This window comes from Pongo abelii, chromosome 9 (genome assembly GCF_028885655.2).
Source record: "Pongo abelii isolate AG06213 chromosome 9, NHGRI_mPonAbe1-v2.0_pri, whole genome shotgun sequence".
Lineage (NCBI taxonomy): Eukaryota > Metazoa > Chordata > Mammalia > Primates > Hominidae > Pongo > Pongo abelii.
In genome coordinates, this window is record NC_071994.2 from 20,207,055 (window position 1) to 20,225,954 (window position 18,900).

Genomic DNA, 18,900 nt, shown 5'->3' on the forward strand with positions numbered 1-18,900 from the left:
ATCAGAAAGCACTGGCAAATCCTTCCTACACCTAAATAGCCATGTATAAAATGCCCAGACTGGCCAGGCGCAGTGGCTCACGCCTGTAATCTCAGCACTTTGGGAGGCTGAGGTGGGCAGATCACCTTAGGTCAGGAGTTCAAGACCAGCCTGGCCAACATGGTGAAACCCTGTCTCTACTAAAAATACAAAAATTAGCCGGACACAGTGGTGCACACCTGTAATCCCAGCTACTTGGGAGGCTGAGGCACGAGAATCACTTGAACCTGGGAGGCAGAGGCTGCAGTGACCTGAGATCATGCCACTGCACTCCAGCCTGGGCGACAGAGCAAGACTCCATCTCAAAAAAAAAAAAAAAAAAGTGCCCAGACTAGGCATGGTGGCTCATGCCTATAGTCCCAGGACTTTGGGAGGCCAAGGCAAGAGGATTGCTTTAGCCCAGGAATTTGAGACCAGCCTGGACAACATAGTGAGACCTATCTCTACCAAAAATATGTTTAAAAATAAATAATTAAAATAAATTAAAAACTAGCCAGGTATGATGACACACGCCTAAAGTCCCAGCTACTTGGGAGGCTGAGATGGGAGGATAACTTGAGCCCAAGAGTTCAAGGCTGCAGTAAGCCATGATCATGCCACTGCATTTCAGCCTGGGTAACAGAGCGAGACCCTGTCTCAAACAAATTCCCAGGAAAAAAGCAACTAACAACAAAGTGTTTAGAGAGAATGCTTCGTGTACATAACAGAATTAGTTCAGAAGGATGAGAGAGAATGTGCTAGATATCAAATTTAAGATATGAACTGGGAGTTCCCAAATTTCAGAAGCTTAGGACAAGAAGCTGGAGTCTCTGTGTCTATTTTTTCTTTCTCCCCCAAATCATCCTCTACATTGTCACAAGAGTATGTTATTCTAAAGTTCAAATTTGACCATGTTACTTCCTTACTTAAAAAGTGTTGCTAGGCAAGGCACAATGACTCACACCTGTAATCCCAGCACTTTGGGAGGCTGAGGTGGGGGGATCACTTAAGGACAGGAGTTTGAGATCAGTCTGATCAACATAGCAAGACACCATATCTACATTTAAAAAAAAAAAAAAAAAGGTGTTGCTGCTGACTCACCATTACTAGGAAGAAGCAAAACTTCACATGCAGACATATAAATCCTTTCACAGCTTGGTACCAACCTCTTCTTCCAGCCATCTCGCCACTCAGTCTTCTCTACAAACTTACACATACAGCCACGCTTTCCTACTCAATATCCCCCAACATATTGGGCTCTTTCACACCCTTTGCTTTGGTGTAAGCTTTCTGTCTAGAATGTACCTCTACCTTATTTTCTGCCTAGTAAACTACACATCCTTTAAAACCTAGGTTACGGCCAGGTGCAGTGGCTCATGCCTGTAATCCCAGCACTTTGGGAGGCCAAGGCTGATGGATGGCTTGAGCTTAGGAGTTCAAGACCAGCCTGGGCAAAATGGCAAAACCTCATCTCTGCCAAAAATACAAAAATTAGCCAGGTGTGGTGGCATGCACCTGTAGCCCCAGCTACTCGGGAGGCTGAGGCAGGAGGATTGTTTGAGCTGGGGAGGTGGAGGTTGCAGTGAGCTGTGATTGTACCACTGCACTTCATCCTGGGTGACACAGTCACACCTGTCTCAAACAAAAACAAAAATGACCTAGGTTTAATGTCACCACACCCATGAGACCTTATCCAATTTCCCAAGGAGCCAGTTAGCACCTGATATGTAGCTGTATTTTAGCATTTATCAAATTCTTTACTTATTTGTTTGCCTGGGTATTGCTCCTTTTGTACTGAGAATTGTTCATAGCCAGGGAACATGTTTTATTTGCTGTTATAATATTTCCACTACCCAGAAAGACAGAAGAAGTATTTGTCAAATGTCTGTACTTGTTTGTTTTCATGATGCTGATAAAGACAAACCTGAAACTGGGAACAAAAAGAGGTTTAATTGGATTTACAGTTCCATATGCCTGGGGAGGCCTCAGAATCATGGCAGGAGGAAAAAGGCACTTCTTATATGGTGGTGGCAAGAGAAAAATGAGGAGGAAGCAAAAGTGGAAACCCCTGATAAACCCATCAGATCTCGTGAGACTTATTCACTATCAAGAGAATGGCATGGGAAAGACCGGCCCCCATGATTCAATTACCTCCCTCTGGGTCCCTCCCACAACACGTGGGAATTCTGGGAGATAAAATTCAAGTTGAGATTTGGGTGAGGATACAGCCAAACCATATCATTCTGCCTCTGGCCCCTCCAGATCTCATGTCCTCACATTTCAAAACCAATCATGCCTTCCCAACAGTCCCCCAAAGTCTTAACTCATTTCAGCATTAACCCAAAAGTCCACAGTCCAAAGTCTTATCTGAGACGAGGCAAGTCCCTTCTGCCTATGAACTTATAAAATCGAAAGCAAGCTAGTTATTTCCTGGATGTAATGGGGGTACAGGTATTGGGTAAATACAGCCATTCCAAATGGGAGAAATTGGCCAAAACAAGTTACGGCATCCGTGCAAGTCCAAAATCCAGTGGGGTAGTCAAATTTTAAAGCTCCAAAATGATCTCCTTTGACTGCAAGTCTCACATCCAGGTCATGCTGATGCAAAAGGTGGGTTCTCATGGTCTTGGGCAGCTCAGCTCTGCCCCTGTGGCTTTGCACGGTACAGCCTCCCTCCTGGCTGCTTTCATTGGTTGGTGTTGAGTGTCTGCAGCTTTTCCAAGCACACAGTGCAAGCTGCCAGTGGATCTACTATTCCGGGGTCTGGAGAACGGTGGCACTCTTCTCACAGCTCCACTAGGCAGTGCCCCAGTAGGGACTCTGTGTGGGGGCTCCGACCCCACATTTTCCTTCTGCACTGCCCTAGCAGAGGTTTTCCATGAGGGCCCCACTTCTGCAGCAAACTTGCCTGGGCATCCAGGCATTTCCATACATCTTCTGAAATCTAGGCAGAGGTTCCCAAACCTTAATTCTTGACTTCTGTGCACCCACAGGCTCAACACCACGTGGAAGCTGCCAAGGCTTGTGGCTTCCACCCTCTGAAGCCACAGCCCAAGCTCTATGTTAGCCCCTTTCAGCCACGGCTGGAGCAGCTGGGACACAGGGCACCAAGTCCCTAGACTGCACACAGCATGGGGACCCTGGGCCCAGCCCACAAAACCACTTTTTCCTCCTGGGCCTCTGGGCCTGTGATGGGAGGGGCTGCTATAAAGGTCTCTGACATGGCCTGGAGACATTTGCCCCATGGTCTTGGGGATTAACATTAGGCTCTTTGCTACTTATGCCAATTTCTGCAGCCGGCTTGAATTTCTCCTCAAAAAATGGGTTTGTCTTTTCTACTTCATTGTCAGGCTGCAAATTTTCTGAACTTCTATGCTTTATTTCCCTTTTAAAATGGAATGCTTTTAACACACCCAAGTCACCTGTTAAATGCTTTGCTGCTTAGAAATTTCTTCCGCCAGATAGCCTAAATCATATTTCTCAAGTTCAAAGTTCCACATATCTCTAGGGCAGGGGCAAAATGCCTCCAGTCTCTTTGCCAAAACATAACAAGAGTCATCTTTGCTCCAGTTCCCAACAAGTTCCTCATCTGCATCTGAGACTACCTTAGCCTGGACCTTATGGTTCACATCACTATCAGCATTTTTGTCAAAGCCATTCAACAGGTATCTAGGAGGTTCCAGACTTTCCCACATTTTCCTGTCTTCTTCTGAGCCCTCCAAACTGTTCCAACCTCTGCCTGTTACCCAGTTCCAAAGTCGCTTCCACATTTTCAGGTATCTTTTCAGCAATGCCCCACTCTACTGGTACCAATTTACTGTATTAGTTCATTTTCATGCTGCTGATAAAGACATATCTGAAACTGGGAACAAAAAGAGGTTTAATTGGACTTACAGTTCCACATGGCTGGGGAGGCCTCAGAATTGTGGCAGGAGGCAAAAGGGACTTCTTACATGGTGGTGGCAAGAGAAAAATGAGGAGGAAGCAAAAGCAGAAACCCCTGATAAACCCATTAGATCTCGTGAGACTTACTCACTATCACAAGAATAGCATGGGAAAGACCAGCCCCCATGATTCAATTACCTCTCCCTGGGTCCCTCCCACAACACGTGGGAATTCTGGGAGATACAATTCAAGTTGAGATTTGGGTGGGGACACAGGAACTTATCAAAAAGAATGAATATCCACACAGCTTCAAAATGGGTTTAGATAAGTCCATTGATGATAGTTCCATATAGTCCTTAAGGGCAACTAGAATCTAGTATGTTATGGTACTGTTGTTTTGAGGGGGGCATCAAAGGACAACCCTGACAAATCCACTTAGAGTCACCATCAGAGGCATAAACCTAGACTAGATAGAATTTAGGCTCTGTCCTGACATTGTAATTATTTTGCTCTTTGAGAAATATTTTCTTAAGAATATTTAAGTTAATTTATTAAGCTTTTCTTAAGTCTCTTAGGAGACGGAGATTTTAGATTTCAGTTTTTTAAAATAAGTGCATTAATGCACACCTATAGTCCCAGTTACTCAGGAGACTGAGGCCAGAGGATCACTTGAGGCCAGGAGTTCGAGGCTATAGTGTGCTGTTATTGCACCTGTGAATAGCCCCTGCTCTCCAGCCTGGGCAACATAGGGAAAGCACATCTCTAAAAAAATAAAAATAATTTAAAAAAAGTAAAACCAGATATAAACCTACTACCTAGCCCATCTCTCTCCTGGGAAAAGTATCATTTGTCTAGAGTCAAAGGTATAAAAAGAATAGAAAGATGAATTTTAAAAATAGTACAATCCCTCCCTTGTAGTTTGTAGAAACTCTGTCACTGCTCATTGAATAAACAGATATAAAAAATATAAAGGGCATTTAATTCAGAAACAATTTTCAGTAATAGTTGGTTATTGAGAGGTCCCCTCTCTTGGGCAGATTGCTTGAGGTCAGGAGTTCGAGACCAGCCTGGCCAACATAGCGAAACCCCATCTCTACTAAAAACACAAAAATTAGCCAGGCGTGGTGGCGCGTGCCTGTAGTCCTAGCTACTCAGGAGGCTGAGGCAGGAGAATTGCTTGAACCTGGGAAGCAGAGGTTGCAGAGAGCTGAGACTGTGCCACTGCACTCCAGCCTGGGCAACAGAGCAAGACTCCATCTCAAAAAAAAAGAGTTCCCCCTCTGCTTTCCTTAATCACCCGATGTTCTTCTAGCCACACAAGAGTGTTGATCATTTTCCAAACATGGCAGCCACTTGCAAATGCCTTTGTTGATGCCATTTCTTCCATCTGGAATATGTGCCCCCTCCTCATTTTTTCCTTTACTTACATGGTGAAATTTCCCCCACCTTTAATGCCCAGCTACTCCAAATTTAAAGGTCCTCGCTTCTCTGTTTCCACAGTCCTTTATACATTACATCTATCACACTATCATTGCTTTTGAAGTCTTCCTCTCCTCTAGATTCTGAGCTTCTTAAAGTTATGAAGCCTATCTTTTTTTTTTTTTTGAGACAGGGTCTCCCTCTTTTGCCCAGGCTGAAGTGCAGTGGTATGATCACAGCTCACTGCAGCCTCAATGCTCCCAGCTCAAGCCATCCTCCCATCTCAGCCTCCTGAGTATCTGGAACAACAGACACGCACCACCACGTCTGGCTTTTTTTTTTTTTTTTTTTTTTTGCAGAGATGGGGTCTCCTTCTCTTGCCTAAGCTGGTCTCAAACTCCTGGCCTCAAGTCATCCTCCCAAATTGCTGGGATTACAGGCGTGAGCCACCACACCTGGCCTTATGGACCTTATCTTATTCATCTTTGTATTTCCTGGCCCTAGCTGACTGTCTGCTTTTCATTCATTTACCAAAAATTTATTGAGCAATATGTGTTAGGCACTATTCATAGGTTCTGGAGAATTTAAAAAAAAAATCCCTGCTCCATTGGAGTTCATCTAATAGTGATCAGATAGACAAATATAAATACACAACAACAAACAAGATTATTTCAAAGAATGATAAACCCTGTGGAGAAAACAAAATAAGATAAAGGCAGTTAAGTGAGAATGAGGCAACTTTAGGGTGATAAGTTGAGACATCTCTGAAGGTGAGGCTTGTCTGAGGTCGTGATATTGAGCTGAGACCAGTCACAGGAAGGATCTAGATGAACCGCATTCGACTTTTTTTTTTTTTAGACAGAGTCTCCCTCCCTCTGTCGCCCAGACTGGAGGCAGTGGCAAGATCTGGGCTCACTGCAACCTCCGTCTCCCGGGCTCAAGTGATTCTCCTGCCTCAGCCTCCCAAGTAGCTGGGATTACAGGTGCACATCACCACCCCCGGCTAATTTTTGTGTTTTTAGTAGAGGCGGGGTTTCACCATGTTGGCCAGGCTGGTCTCGAACTCCCGGCCTCAAGTGATCCACGCACCTCGGCCTCCCAACATGCTCGGTTTATAGGCATGAGCCACCGCACCTGGCCTAGGGGAACAGCATTTGAAGTAGAGGAGACACCACATGCACAAGTTGTAGGACAGAAACAATGGCAAGTTGCAGAACTGAAAGGGAGCCAGCGTGGAAAGTGGTCAAAGAAATAAGCAGGGCTAGGCGCGGTGGCTCACGCCTGTAATCCCAGCACTGGCCAACATGGCGAGGCCCCGTCTCTACTAAAAATACAAAAATTAGCTGGGTATGGTGGTGCGCATCTGTAATCCCAGCTACTCGGGAGTCTGGGGCAGGAGAATTGCTTAAACTCGGGAGGCGGAGGTTGCAGTGAGCCAAGATCACACCATTGCACTCCAGCCTGGGCAACAGAGCAAGACTTTGTCTCAAAAAAAAAAAAAAAAAGAAGTAAGCAGATGTCAGGTTATGAAGAACCTTGAAGGTCACATGAGAAGTAAGAATTTTATTCTAAGTGCAACAGGAAGGCATTGGAAAATTTTAAGCCATGATCTGAGTTTTATTTTTATTTTAATTTTATTTTTGAGACAGGGTTTTGCTCTGTCACCCAGGCTAGAGTGCAGTAGCAAGATCATGGCTCACTGCAGCCTCAACCTCCTGGGCTCAGGTGATTCTCCCACCTCAGCTTCCTGAGTAGCTGAGACTACAGGAACATGTCACTGCGCTTGGCTAATTTTTTGTATTTGTTTGTTTTTTTTGGTAGAGATGAGGTTTCACCATGTTGCCCAGGCTGGTCTTGAACTCGTGGACTCAACCAATCTGCCCACCTTGGCCTCCCAAAATAGTAGGATTACAGGCATAAGCCACTGTGCCAGACCATGAGTTATATTTTTTAAAAAGTCACTCTGGTTGCTGCGCAGAGAACAAATTATAAAGGGGCAAGTGTGAAAACAGAGAGGCCATTTACATAGATGCTTCATTCATATTTGTCATCAAATGAGCATTTATTCATTGATCTGTTTACCCCAACATTCTGAATATATCTTTACTGTTAAAAGAAGCAAGATATACTGAGCTATTTGCTGCAGAGACTCTATGTGTGCCCAGTGTGTGAATATCAGGCTTCTAGGAGATGAAAATGGGCCAGAAAGCCCCACCTATCAGGGTGTGCCCCAAGTTAGGCCAGGGATCTGAATCAGCCACATGCCCCAGATCCCGACTGGAGAACTACTGCTGAGCTAGAACATGGAAAATATTGGCACTAGAAATCATGGTGTGGGCTGGGCGTGGTGGCTCACGCCTATAATCCCAGCACTCTGGGAGGCCAAGGCGGGCGGATCACAAGGTCAAGAGATCGAGACCATCCTGGCCAACATGGTGAAACCCTGTCTCTATTAAAAATACAAAAATTAGCTGGGCGTGGTGGTGCTCGCCTGTAGTCCCAGCTACTCAGGCGACTGAGGCAGGAGACTCACTTGAACCCAGGAGGTGGAGGTTGCAGTGAGCCAAGATCACGCCACTGCACTCCAACCTGGCAACAGAGTGAAGCTCCGTCTCAAAAAAAGAAAAAAAAAGAAAAGAAATGGCAGTTTTAAGGGTTTGCAATTTAAAAAAGCACAGAAATGCAAATGACACTATTCTCTCAGGCTTTCACGCTTTCACTGTTTCTGGTCTTCAGTAGTAGCCCCCTGAACCTAGATAAAAGCAAACCTGTTGCTGAAAGTTAGTAAAACTTTTCCTTACATCCTATGAGGTCTTTCCTGGCTCGAGGCCTTTGCACACACTGTTCCTTCTGCCTGGAAGGCCTCATCCATTCCTAGCCTGATGGCTTTTACTCAGCTTAGGTGTCAGTGCCTCTGGCAGGCCTTCCTCGAACCCCCAAACCTAAGTCCAGTCTTTCCTTTCATAGAACACTGTACATTTCCCTCAAAGCCTCTAACATTTGTAACTTCAAATTCATTTGTGGGAGCATTTTTTAAATGCTTCTGCAAACTTGCAGCCCCCTTCAACCATCAGACTATAAGTTCCAGGGACCCAATATATTTATTTGTTCATCATTGGCTCAGAGTGCCTGGTGCATAATATACCCTTTATAAGTAGTTACTGAGTAAGCGAACCCTGAAATTAAGCCTCTCTAAAGCAAATAGGTATAGGATTCTATTAGTCCCCTTAACTGTGCTTTCTCTTCTAAGTTTTAAGAACTGGCCGGGCACAGTGGTTCACGCCTGTAATCCCAGCACTTTGGGAGGCCAAGGCGAGCGGATCACTGGAGACCAGCATGGACAACATAGTGAAACCCTGTATCTACTAAAAATACAAAAAAAAATTAGCCAGGTGTGGTGGCACACGCCTGTAATCCCAGCTACTCGAGAGGCTGAGGCACAAGAATTCCTTGAACCCAGGAGGCGGAGGTTGCAGTGAGCTGAGATCAGGCCAACCTGGGGCCCAGAGGCAGAGATTGCAGTGAGCTGAGATCAGGCCAACCTGGGGCCCAGAGGCAGAGATTGCAGTGAGCTGAGATCAGGCCAACCTGGGGCCCAGAGTGAGACTCTGTCTCAAAAAACAAAAAACAAAACAAAATAACAACAACAACAAAAACTTATCTCCATTCACATTGCCTTCAACAAGAAAGTGATTCTGGAAATAGGATAGAGTAATTCTTTGCAGTCTCATGTTTTTAATCTTTTAAAGCAGTTTCTCAATCTGGCACTATTAACATTTTGGGATGGATAATTCTTTGTTGTGGGGGATGCCCTGCTCACTGTAGAAAGTTACGCACCATCTTTGGCCTCTATTCATTAGATGCCAGTAACATCAACTCCCCAAAATTGCCAGGTGCGGTGGTGCACAACTGTAGTTCTAACTACTTGGGAGGCTGAGGCAGGAGGATCACTTGAGGCCAGGAGTTCAAAGCAGCAGTGTGCTGTAGTTGTGCCTGTGAATAGCCACTGCACTCCAGCCTTGGTAACAGTGAGAACCTGTCTTTTAAAGAAAAAGCATGGTGGCTCACACCTGTAATCCCAGCACTTTGGAAGGCCGAGGTGGGCAGATCACCTGACGTCAGGAGTTTGAGACCAGCCTGGTCAACATGGTGAAACCCCATCTCTACTAAAAATGCAAAAATTTTTCGGGCATGGTGGTGCATGCCTGTAATGCCAGCTACTCAGGAGGCTGAGGCAGGAGAATCGCTTGAACCTGGGAGGCAGAGGTTGCAGTAAGCCAACATTGCACCACTGCACTCCAGCCTGGGTGACAGAGTAAGACTACATCTCAATAACATAAAACAAAATAAAATAAAATAATATGGAAGAAGAAAAGAAAGAGAGAAAGGGAGAAAGGGAGGGAAGGAGGAGGGAAGGAAGGAAGGAAGGAAGGAAGGAAGGAAGGAAGGAAGGAAGAAAGGAAGTCTTTAGATGTTGCCCCATGCCTGCCAATTCACCTGTGGTTGAGAACCACTGTGTTGAAGTGTGAAACTTCAGGCTTTATTCTCTTGTAGAAGAATTACATATAGAAATTCAGGTTGTTGAATGATTCCCGGGTTATAAGAGAATTCTACCAACCCAGTTGGATCAAAATAGTGCCCACCTCTATCTTGTTTCTGTAGCACTCTCTGTGTTTCCTTCGAAAAGACCATTAGTGATGGTCTAATTCAGGGAAATATTCTGATATTGGAAATTCAGCCCCCTGGGCTGTTCTAGAAAGATGAAGGAAAGGGGTGGTGTTTCTGAGGAAACCAAGGCCTCTGAGACCCCTCTGGAATTGGCAGTCCCCTACAACTTTTCTAGGGGCATGTCCCAGAGGACAGTGAAAGGGAGACAAACAGCCCATTCTGGCATGCTTTTCAGGATCTCTCACTCCAAACAAGAAAGTCTGAGAGGCCTGGTAAAAATAAATATGGCTTAGTACTCCTGGCACAAGAGCAGTCTCTGACAGCCAAGACTTAACTCACCCTAGGGGGTGACCCAGACAGGGACTATGCACGAAACTAGTTTCTTACCCATTGATATTCCCAGTGACTCACAGCAGCCAGGGATGACTCTGTGCACCAGAACTGTGCTGAACCGTGGAGAAGGACTTGGGATGCACATAGGAAACAGTCTCTCAAGCTGAGTCAGACAGGGACAGCCCGCCTCTCGTTTCTTCTCCAGTTCCAGAAAAACAACACGAATCATGGCTCTGGAAAGGAACCTGTCCTTTGCATACAGAGTGGAAACTGTTTATAACTTCTTAATCCCCTGACATTGAAAGTATGGGGACCGCCTATCCTGGGTTTCTTTGGGACAACTGTACTCACTCTACCACATGTCCCTAGTTTTCAGCTGGAAAAAAATATGGTCTCCAGAATCCCAAGGTCTTTCCCAACAGATTTAAAAGCAAGTCTTCGGCCAGGCACAATGGCTCACGCCTATAATCCCAGCACTTTGGGAGGCTGAGGCGGGCGGATCACCTGAGGTCAGGAGTTCGAGACCAGCCTGACCAACATGGAGAAACTCCGTCTCTACGAAAAATACATTAGCCGGACGTGGTGGCGCATGCCTGTAATCCCAGCTACTCTACTCGGGAGGCTGAGGCAGGAGAATCGCTTGAGCCCGGGAGACGGAGGTTGCAGTGAGCTGAGATGGGGCCATTGCACTCCAGCCTGGGCAACAAGAGCGAAACTCCGTCTCAAAAAAGAAAAAAAAAAGCAAGTCTTCATAAGCAACATATATGAAACCCTGAGACCAACCAAACCTGCATTAGGAAATGAGAGGTGGGAAGGAGGATGCTGGGGAATCAGCCTCTACTTTTTACGTTTTTTTCTCCTTGGATTTTAGGCTGCGGTAACTGATGGAGGCCAAAAATGTTGACGGTCTTTCCTAGCCCCAAGATCATGTAAGCCTGACCTGACTCTACTGCCGCCTTCAGTCAGCAAGAAGAACTACACACCCAGAAAAATGCCTCAGTAATAGTTACCATGGTGATGCTAGCTCAACCACATTGCATCTGGGTAAAAATTTCAGGCAAAACGATATAGAAAACTACTGCCTAACAAGGAGTTAACACCTTACATCTTTTATGTTGTTGTTGCTGTCGCAAAGTATGGTTCATGTTAGCTTTGGTAAAAGATGGTGAAAGTACTGAAAAAAAAACAAGCAAGGATGAAATGTCAATGTATCCATTTGGAGAAATCTAATAACCACTTTGCACTATGCCAAATTACTTTCCCCTCAGCTAACAGGGGGCATTTGGGTCTTCCAGACTCTATTTACTGGTGAGGAAAGTGAGTTAATGAAATCCATAGACGATCCAAGGCCAGGAAATGCTGGCATATCAGCTGGGAGGGAAAAAAACGATATACCGGGCCATCAGAAAGTTGGGCATTTGGGCAAAAGGAACGAAGCAAGATTCAACCTGGAAAAATGGAAGGTGGTGAAATTAATCCGTATTATTAATATGCGTTAGGGAAAGTAGACCACAAAAGGAAGGAAGACTAGAGACAAGTTTATGATTTTATGCAGTAAATCAAAAGTTAAATCTGAGGGAAGGACCTACAGACTGGGGCTGGAAGGAGGCTGAGGGCTTTGTGGGAGTGCAGCTGCCCATGAGGACTTCTTTCCTGACCCCCTCCCTTCCTTGTCAGGATCAGAACGTCAAAGAAGGTGAAGAGGCTAACAACAGTGATTTACAAAGACAGCAAGGAGGAACTAAGTCTGTATGGGCCGAATCTGGGCGTCTGAGCTGAAGCAACAGGACCCAGACAACCACCTCAGGAAATGAGTGAATGAAAAGGGTCGGGGCGGGGGGGTCGGTGAATTATTTAGCCCTAGAACAACGCTGCCTAGACCGGCGGAGGCCAGGGAGAAGAAAATCTCCAAAAGGAATTTTGACAGTGAGAACGCCAGTTAAGATACAGCACTCCAGGCCCCCTGATGTCCCTTGTTTGATGTCAATAAAGACCCAAGAGGATTATGCATCCGCAAGCTTTGCGTATTCGGAGACATCAATAAAGTCTGGACTTGGGGCCGGTGGGGGAAGACGGGGTCACGTCCAGGCGACTTGGGTCAGCTCAGGTGCTCGTCTGAAGCATAGAGCTGGAGTGAGCGGGGGCGAGACTTGCTGCTAGGATAATTTTTTTTAAGTTAGGGAAATTTAAGCAGTAGTAATAGGGACAGGGAGGGGGCTCTCTCTCGGGCCAGGAATGTGGGGGCGGCCTGAGGAGGAGCGGGGCCCCGCGCAGGAGGCGCCGGCGGGTGGGGTCGGGGGACCGGGGAGCCGGGGCCGAGGGCGGGAAGGGGCCGGGCCGGCGCTGGGGGCGGGCCCAGGCGCGGTGGCGGTGGCCTGGGCTGCGGCACGGGGGGCGGGGCCGCCGGCCCGGGACACCCCCTCCCGGTCCCCTGGCGGGGCAGCGTCGGCTCTGGCAGCACTGGAGGCGGCGGCGGCCCAAGGGCGACTTGCGGGGCGCGCAGGCCGCCGTGCACCCGGGACGCTTCCCCCTCGGGGACCCTCCGCGGGCTTCTCCGCCGCGCCGTCCCGCGGCAGCCGGCGGGACCCCGGGCGGGCGGCGCGGGCGGCACCATGAGGCGGCAGTGGGGCGCGCTGCTGTTTGGCGCCCTGCTCTGCGCACACGGTAAGCCGCGCCCGCCGGGAAAGTTTGTCCCTGGGTCCGGCCGCTGCAGGACTCGCTTCCCGGGACCCGGACGGCGCGGGCCGGGGCCTGAGACCCCTCGCCCTCGCTCCTAGCCGTGGCCTTGGGGCTGCGTGCAGGGGAGAGGCCCCGGAGCGGCCCTGGCTACAGCAGTCCGAGCGGGGGCATCAGCGGAGGCGCTCCCGCGGGCTCGGGTCTGGGCCGGGGCGCGGGTAAGGTCCGGGGCGTTCGTTCGCTCGCCCTCCCTCGCTGCTCTTTCAAGAGCGGAGGCTGCTTCCCTTTCAGGTTAGGACGGGGGCTCTGTGTCCTTGGTGCGAATGAATGCGTGCGAAGAAAGGGAGGCGGGTGAGGAGGGTCGCTAAACCCATAAATTGTAAATAGCCCTCCTTCCTGGGGCTGGGGGCTCGGGCGGGTTGCGGAGAGAGGCCCTGGTAGAATCTGGTACTTGGGCACCGGGTACCTCTACTCGGAGAACGATTCCTGGACTCCAGGTCTTGCTCCCACCAAGGGGCTCTGGGGCACTGTTTGCGGGCAGCATCTCCCCTCGGCGGTGTTTCGGGGTCCCTCTCTTGGCTGCGGCCAGTCAGCTTCCAGCCCTGGATCGTCCTCAGGGGAGGTGGTTGGAAAGGGGGCTGAGGAGGAATATAGGGAAGAAACTGCTGGAAGACTCCCGCAGATCTGCCCTGGCCGGGGTAGGGGGGCAGGGGGCGGGTAACCCTGGACCCCAGAAGGCAGCCGCCCGGCCCTCGCGGCGGGGTCCCGGCCCTCGGGGGAGCTGGACGGCTGCAGCAGGACTCCTTGGTGCCCGTACCCCCTGTTGTGTGGGACGAGGGCTCCGATGGAATCTGCTTCTCCGCGGCCTCTTAACGACCCTGGGTGCACCCCGTGATTGAGCAGCTTTCTCTAGTTTGTGCCCAGAGATCAAAGAACTTTGATCTTTGAACCCCAGCCCTATTCACCCATCGCTATTCATCGTGGCGGGAGTTCCGAGTCTCCCCATTTGCCTCGCAGCCCCGATGAAGGGAGCTGGGGCTTAGAATGGAGGGGTCTGCAGACCCTGCCTGGTCTTGCACCGGTTCTTTCTTTCACGTAGGACAGCTCGTGTGGAAAAAGTCAGTGCAGATTTCGGAACTTGCCTGGCAGGGCGTGGAGATGTCTGGGCACTCGTTTTAAAGATTGGTTTACCTCCCAAATCCAAAACAGAGTGTTCATGTCTCTTATTTAAACTACCTGTGGGTTTTCCGGGGCTTTTTCCGCGTCCTCTCTAGCGCAGACTGAGCTCTTTCTCTCCGAAGAGCGGTAGCCTGGCCGGCCCACGTTCCGCTCCGCTCTGCGCTCTCCCCTCCCCGGCTCTCTCCTGGAAGGTTATTTGTAGCTTCTTTGGCGTGTTGGGACAGCGGCCCTACTGGGGTAGGAATGTAGCTGTTCTTCCCACCACATGGGCCCCTTAAAGGGACAGCTTTGCTTTTTGGGGGGTTCACCCCTTCGGGTTGCAAGGGAAGGGGATGGAACTTTCCTCTCGGCCCCCTGGAGGAAGTTTTGAAAAAGATCAAGGGAAATGGCAAGGCACTGGGAAAAAAAAAAATTAGGGTTAAAACGGATACCAACAAAGCCAGAGAGGAGATTGTCGCCTTCTGCCCTAGGGAAGGGGGGGGCTGGAAGGTTCCGGGCTGAGACTGGCCAAGAAGATTTTCCTGCTCCAGAGCTGTCAACGCTGCAAATATTACATGTGCATAGAGGATGGGGGTGAGAATGGGGGGAGAGAATTGCGTATATCTAATGTTTCACAGAAGAAGAATGGGAGGATTCTTGGTAACTCTTTTAGGTTTCTTTCTCTTTTTTTTCTTGGAGAGGGTGTCTCACTCTGTTGCCCAGGCTGGAGTGCAGTGGGGCAATCATAGCTCACTACAGCCTCGACCTCCCAAGCTGAAGTGATCTTGTCATCTCAGCCTCCTGAGTAACTGGGACTACAGGCATGCACCACCACACCCTACAAATTTTTGTATTTTTTTCTAGAGATGGGGTTTCGCCATGTTGCCAAGGCTGGTCTCCAACTCCTGGGCTCAGGTGATCCACCTGCCTCGGCCTCCCAAAGTGCTGGTATTACAGGTGTGAGCCACTGTGTCTGGCCCAGGTTTCTTTTTAAGGAAAAAAGTTTAATAGAAACGTCTAAGCATGGGAAGCTTTCTGTGCACACGTTTGTAAGGGTAGGCAGTGGGGTGAAGGTATACACATCACCTGGCCTGATACTGAGCCATCCTTGGAGGTCTGGGGGGTCAGATTCACAGTTCACCAGTGAGATTGAGCAGTTTCAGAGCCTGGAACCAGCACAACCAAAAATACCACCAACACAACATCTTTTGGACTGACACTCAATTCCAGGGGCTCAGGGAGACAGCAGTTGTGATAAATGTAGTAGTAGATCCATTAGGCAGACCTGACCTCAGTAAGGCATGAATTAAAGACACTAAAGTTTAAGGTGACTTTGGGAGGCTGAGACTAGTGGATCACTTCAGGTCAGGAGTTCAAGGCCAGCCTGGCCAACATGGCAAAACCCCATCTCTACTAAAAATACAAAAATCAGCCAGGCACAGTGCCGCATGCCTGTAGTCCCAGCTACTCGAATGGGTGAGGCAGGAGAATTACTTGAACCTGGGAGGCAGAAGTTGCAATGAGCCAAGATCGCTCCCCTGCACTCTAGCCTGGGTGACAGAGTGAGACTCTATCTCAATAAATAAATAAAGTTTAAGGTGCTTATTTGGATGCTGCTAGTCCTTGGGGCTTTTCCTAGAGCCTATTGGTTTGGACTCAGCCCACATAACTCTCCAACCTTAAAGATTTTGGAAGGAAACTTGATGGCTGGTAATAGTCCTGAGTGATTTTCATCCTGAAGGTTGAAGTAAGGGCGTGGATGACAACCATTGGAAGAGTGGAAAGTGTGTTTGTTCTGGAGGTCTCATCCAGGTAAGGGAAATGTTAAAACTTCTGCCTAGGCGTGCTTGGGTAGATAGAAGGTTGTATCTGAAAATAAGTGCAGAGCAATTGAGCTGAGACTGGTCTCCTTTCCATCTCGCTATTGTCATGACCATGGTTGTCATGGTGCTTGAGTGACCTTGTCCCTGATCTGTTGGGCTTGTGAAACATACTTGGCTTGTCACTGATTTTGGATTTCCTCTTCTGTACCCTGATGAATATCAGATAACATCTTTTGGACTGGCACGTGGTATTAAGAATGACAGGTGCAAGGGAACCAAGTCTGGCCATGTCTGATACAGAGCACGTTGGGTATGTCCATCTTCTGGGCCAGCAAAGAACACAGGAGGTCACAGAGGACAGGGTGTTTTACAGCTCTTCGCTCACTCTTTCTACTGATTAACTGCCAGTCTTAACTGTTAGAAGGAAAATAGGAGAAATTGTTTATGTTGCTGCCCCTTTAAAGAAAAAAAAAAAATACTGGGGGTTCCTGAATAGGAACAGAATTTCAGGGACTACTTTAAGAAGTAATCTTGTCTTTTTTATGATTGGGTAAGATTACGAGACAGTCTGTGCCCTTGGTTGACTAGGTCTGTTAGCCTGTTCCAGCCACGGTCTCTCTACATTCCTTGATGCAGCTTAGCCACGAGTTTTGTCACAGTTGCCTGGACATGGGGCATCTGGGCCCCAGACTGTGTCTGGACTGCCATCTCATCTTCAGCAGCGGAAGCCCTCCTCCCCTCCTCAGCCTGTGAGGATTCAGTGTCCCAGGGAAGACTCAGTGCTGACTGGTTAGCTGGCAGAGCCTGAGTTTGACCTTATAAATAGTTCTGATGACTGCATGGGTTTGTCACTCTCACTCCAGCTTAGAGCTGGCAGGAATGAGTTCCTCATACAATCGGGAACGTTCCTCAAACTAGGCTCCACACCCATTCACTTGTTCATTCATTCAGCAAACACACGTGTCAAGCATTAATATAATCACTGTATACGAAGCTCAGTAATTAAGAAGCACCCACAGACCTGGGTTTGAATCTTGGCTCTGGCAATTCTTGGTGACCCTGTGCAAAATCTCCCTGAACCTCAGGGTTGTTACCTGCAAAGGTGGGTAGGGTAGGGGAAGGGAAGTAGTAATAGACTATCACATAGGAATATCATAAAACTTACATGAGATAATAGCATGTTCAAACTATGCAGCACAGAGCTTGACAACTACTGTGTTACTATAGAGCTTGATTAAAGTTAGCTGTAAGCAAAGTCATGTAAGTGGATCAGAGATGATTCTTGGCTTTAGAACATGGGAGCCGGGTAAATAATTATGCTACCGTGTTCCATGCTAAAATTGAGACTTGGTCCTTCATTCATTGCAGCTGGTCTTTTGCTTGTCTCTTAAAGATCTGCCCCTTCTTTCTCCCCTTGAAAACGTGATAGAACCGAAGCATAGTTCCCACTTGTGCCCACTCCTAGAAAAGAAGTCTGCTAAGCTATAACATCAGTCTAGGGGAACTCACATTGCCTTAGTTCTCTTGAGAGAGGTCTGGGGAAATGGAGCTTTTCCTCTGAGAGCTTCCCTTCCTAAGTGGTCAGGGATGCAGCCTAGCAACTTCTCCTGCTAAGATTCCTGTGACATGGGGTGAGAGGGGCTGGCCAGGGACTCTTGTAGCTGGAACAGTTTAGAATTCCAAGCCCTCCCTCCCATTGGCCTGAGAAAGGAGTCAGGCTCCAGAGCTCATAAGGTAGTAATTGCCCCAATTTGGGAGCTGGGCTGTTGTGGAGCCTTCGCAGCTACCATTTTCAATCAGGAAGCCTGTCAGTGTGCAGGCCTAATTGATGTGGGTCTCCAGCCCCGAATAGCCCCCAACCCCCAGCTCCTCCACCTCAAAGTTTGACCCCTGTTGTCTCTTTTGTTTTTTCTTTTTAAGTTGGTGCCAGTGATGTGATTTTTTGGGAGCTGCGGAAAGTTGACCGTAACCAAGAGCAGCTGTTAAAAAGAGCCAATTCTCTAGCTTCCTGGCGGTTGTCTGACTCCATTTTCTGTTGTGCGTTTTTGATTTAGCAAGAAGCAAACATCCTAGGTGCCCTTGGGCGCCTCTTACGCCCATCCAAGCAGACTTCATTCTTTCACTGCTCGTAGGCCTTCCCATCCTTGCTCATAGATGAGCGGACTGGCTGTTAGCGCTCCCTGACACCCTGTTTCCCCATGCGGAATAGGACTGCCCCATCATTCAGGTTCGAATGAGGGGAGGGGTGCTGCCTGGCACCCAACTGGGGAAAGCCTGGCTGGGACTTGCTGCAAGCCCTGACTTGGCCTATGGGAGCTCCCCCTCACCTCTGTGCAGAGCTGAGGCTCAGAGCGGCAAGCAGAGCCAGAAACAAAAGACTGGGAGCAAACCTCCCATCTGGCTGAGAGGCAGTGACACAGAGGTGCTGCTGCATAATTTATCACCGGAGGTTTTCTGGAGCCGGGAAGCTCCCGGCTCCAGGCAGTGCCTTTTTGCGGGAGAGGGACCCTTCCTCTGGGTGTAGGGCAGAGCAGGTACAGAGAAGGGTATCGGGAGAGACACCTGATTAGCATGTGAAATAAAGAAGCTGCAAGGTTGTAAGTGCCTCCAGGGATCTCTCCAAGCTCGGCAGCTCCACTTCCTGTCACGCCTTGGGGGAGGTGGGGAGGGGTAGTGGCCTGCAACCACGCGCCGGCATGGATGAGGACAGGAGACAGCTTCTCTGTTGAGTTGACTGTAGCCTCCTTCTAACCAAGTGGAGAGGCCAGGTTATGACATCCACAAGCCTAGCAAATAGGAAAGGGGAGCCCCAGGCTTTCCACCCTCCCTCCACGGGTAGGAAAGGGGAGCCCCAGGCTTTCCACCCTCCCTCCACGGGCAGTTTAAACAAGAAGTTTCAACTACAGGCTCCCAGAGCCAA

The 18,900-nt window shown here is 48.6% G+C and overlaps 1 protein-coding gene and 1 long non-coding RNA gene across 5 annotated transcripts in view; one reads left to right on the forward strand and one right to left on the reverse strand.

Moving 5' to 3' along the window:
* Positions 1-537: 537 nt before the first annotated feature.
* Positions 538-14,517, reverse strand: LOC129048912 (uncharacterized). Of its 2 annotated transcripts, none has more exons than XR_008511596.2 (4): positions 14,236-14,517; positions 13,466-13,637; positions 10,378-10,568; positions 538-3,880 (listed from the first exon to the last, which is right to left on the reverse strand). It is a non-coding gene; the product is annotated as an uncharacterized LOC129048912 (long non-coding RNA). The 2 variants fall into 2 exon arrangements; XR_008511595.2 differs by having other exon boundaries at positions 10,378-10,573.
* The window catches only part of LRP4 (LDL receptor related protein 4), a 61,617-nt gene continuing 55,480 nt past the window's right edge, over positions 12,764-18,900 (forward strand). For 2 of the 3 annotated variants that reach the window (XR_002916749.3, XM_024255408.3), the window contains exon 1: positions 12,767-12,987. Coding sequence is in view for 2 of the 3 variants with exons in the window: in XM_024255408.3 (XP_024111176.2) it covers positions 12,936-12,987 (52 nt within the window). In the remaining variant the exon portion in view is untranslated. Of the gene's footprint in view, positions 12,988-18,900 lie in introns of all 3 variants that reach the window. The other variant, XM_024255407.3, reaches the window with a different exon arrangement.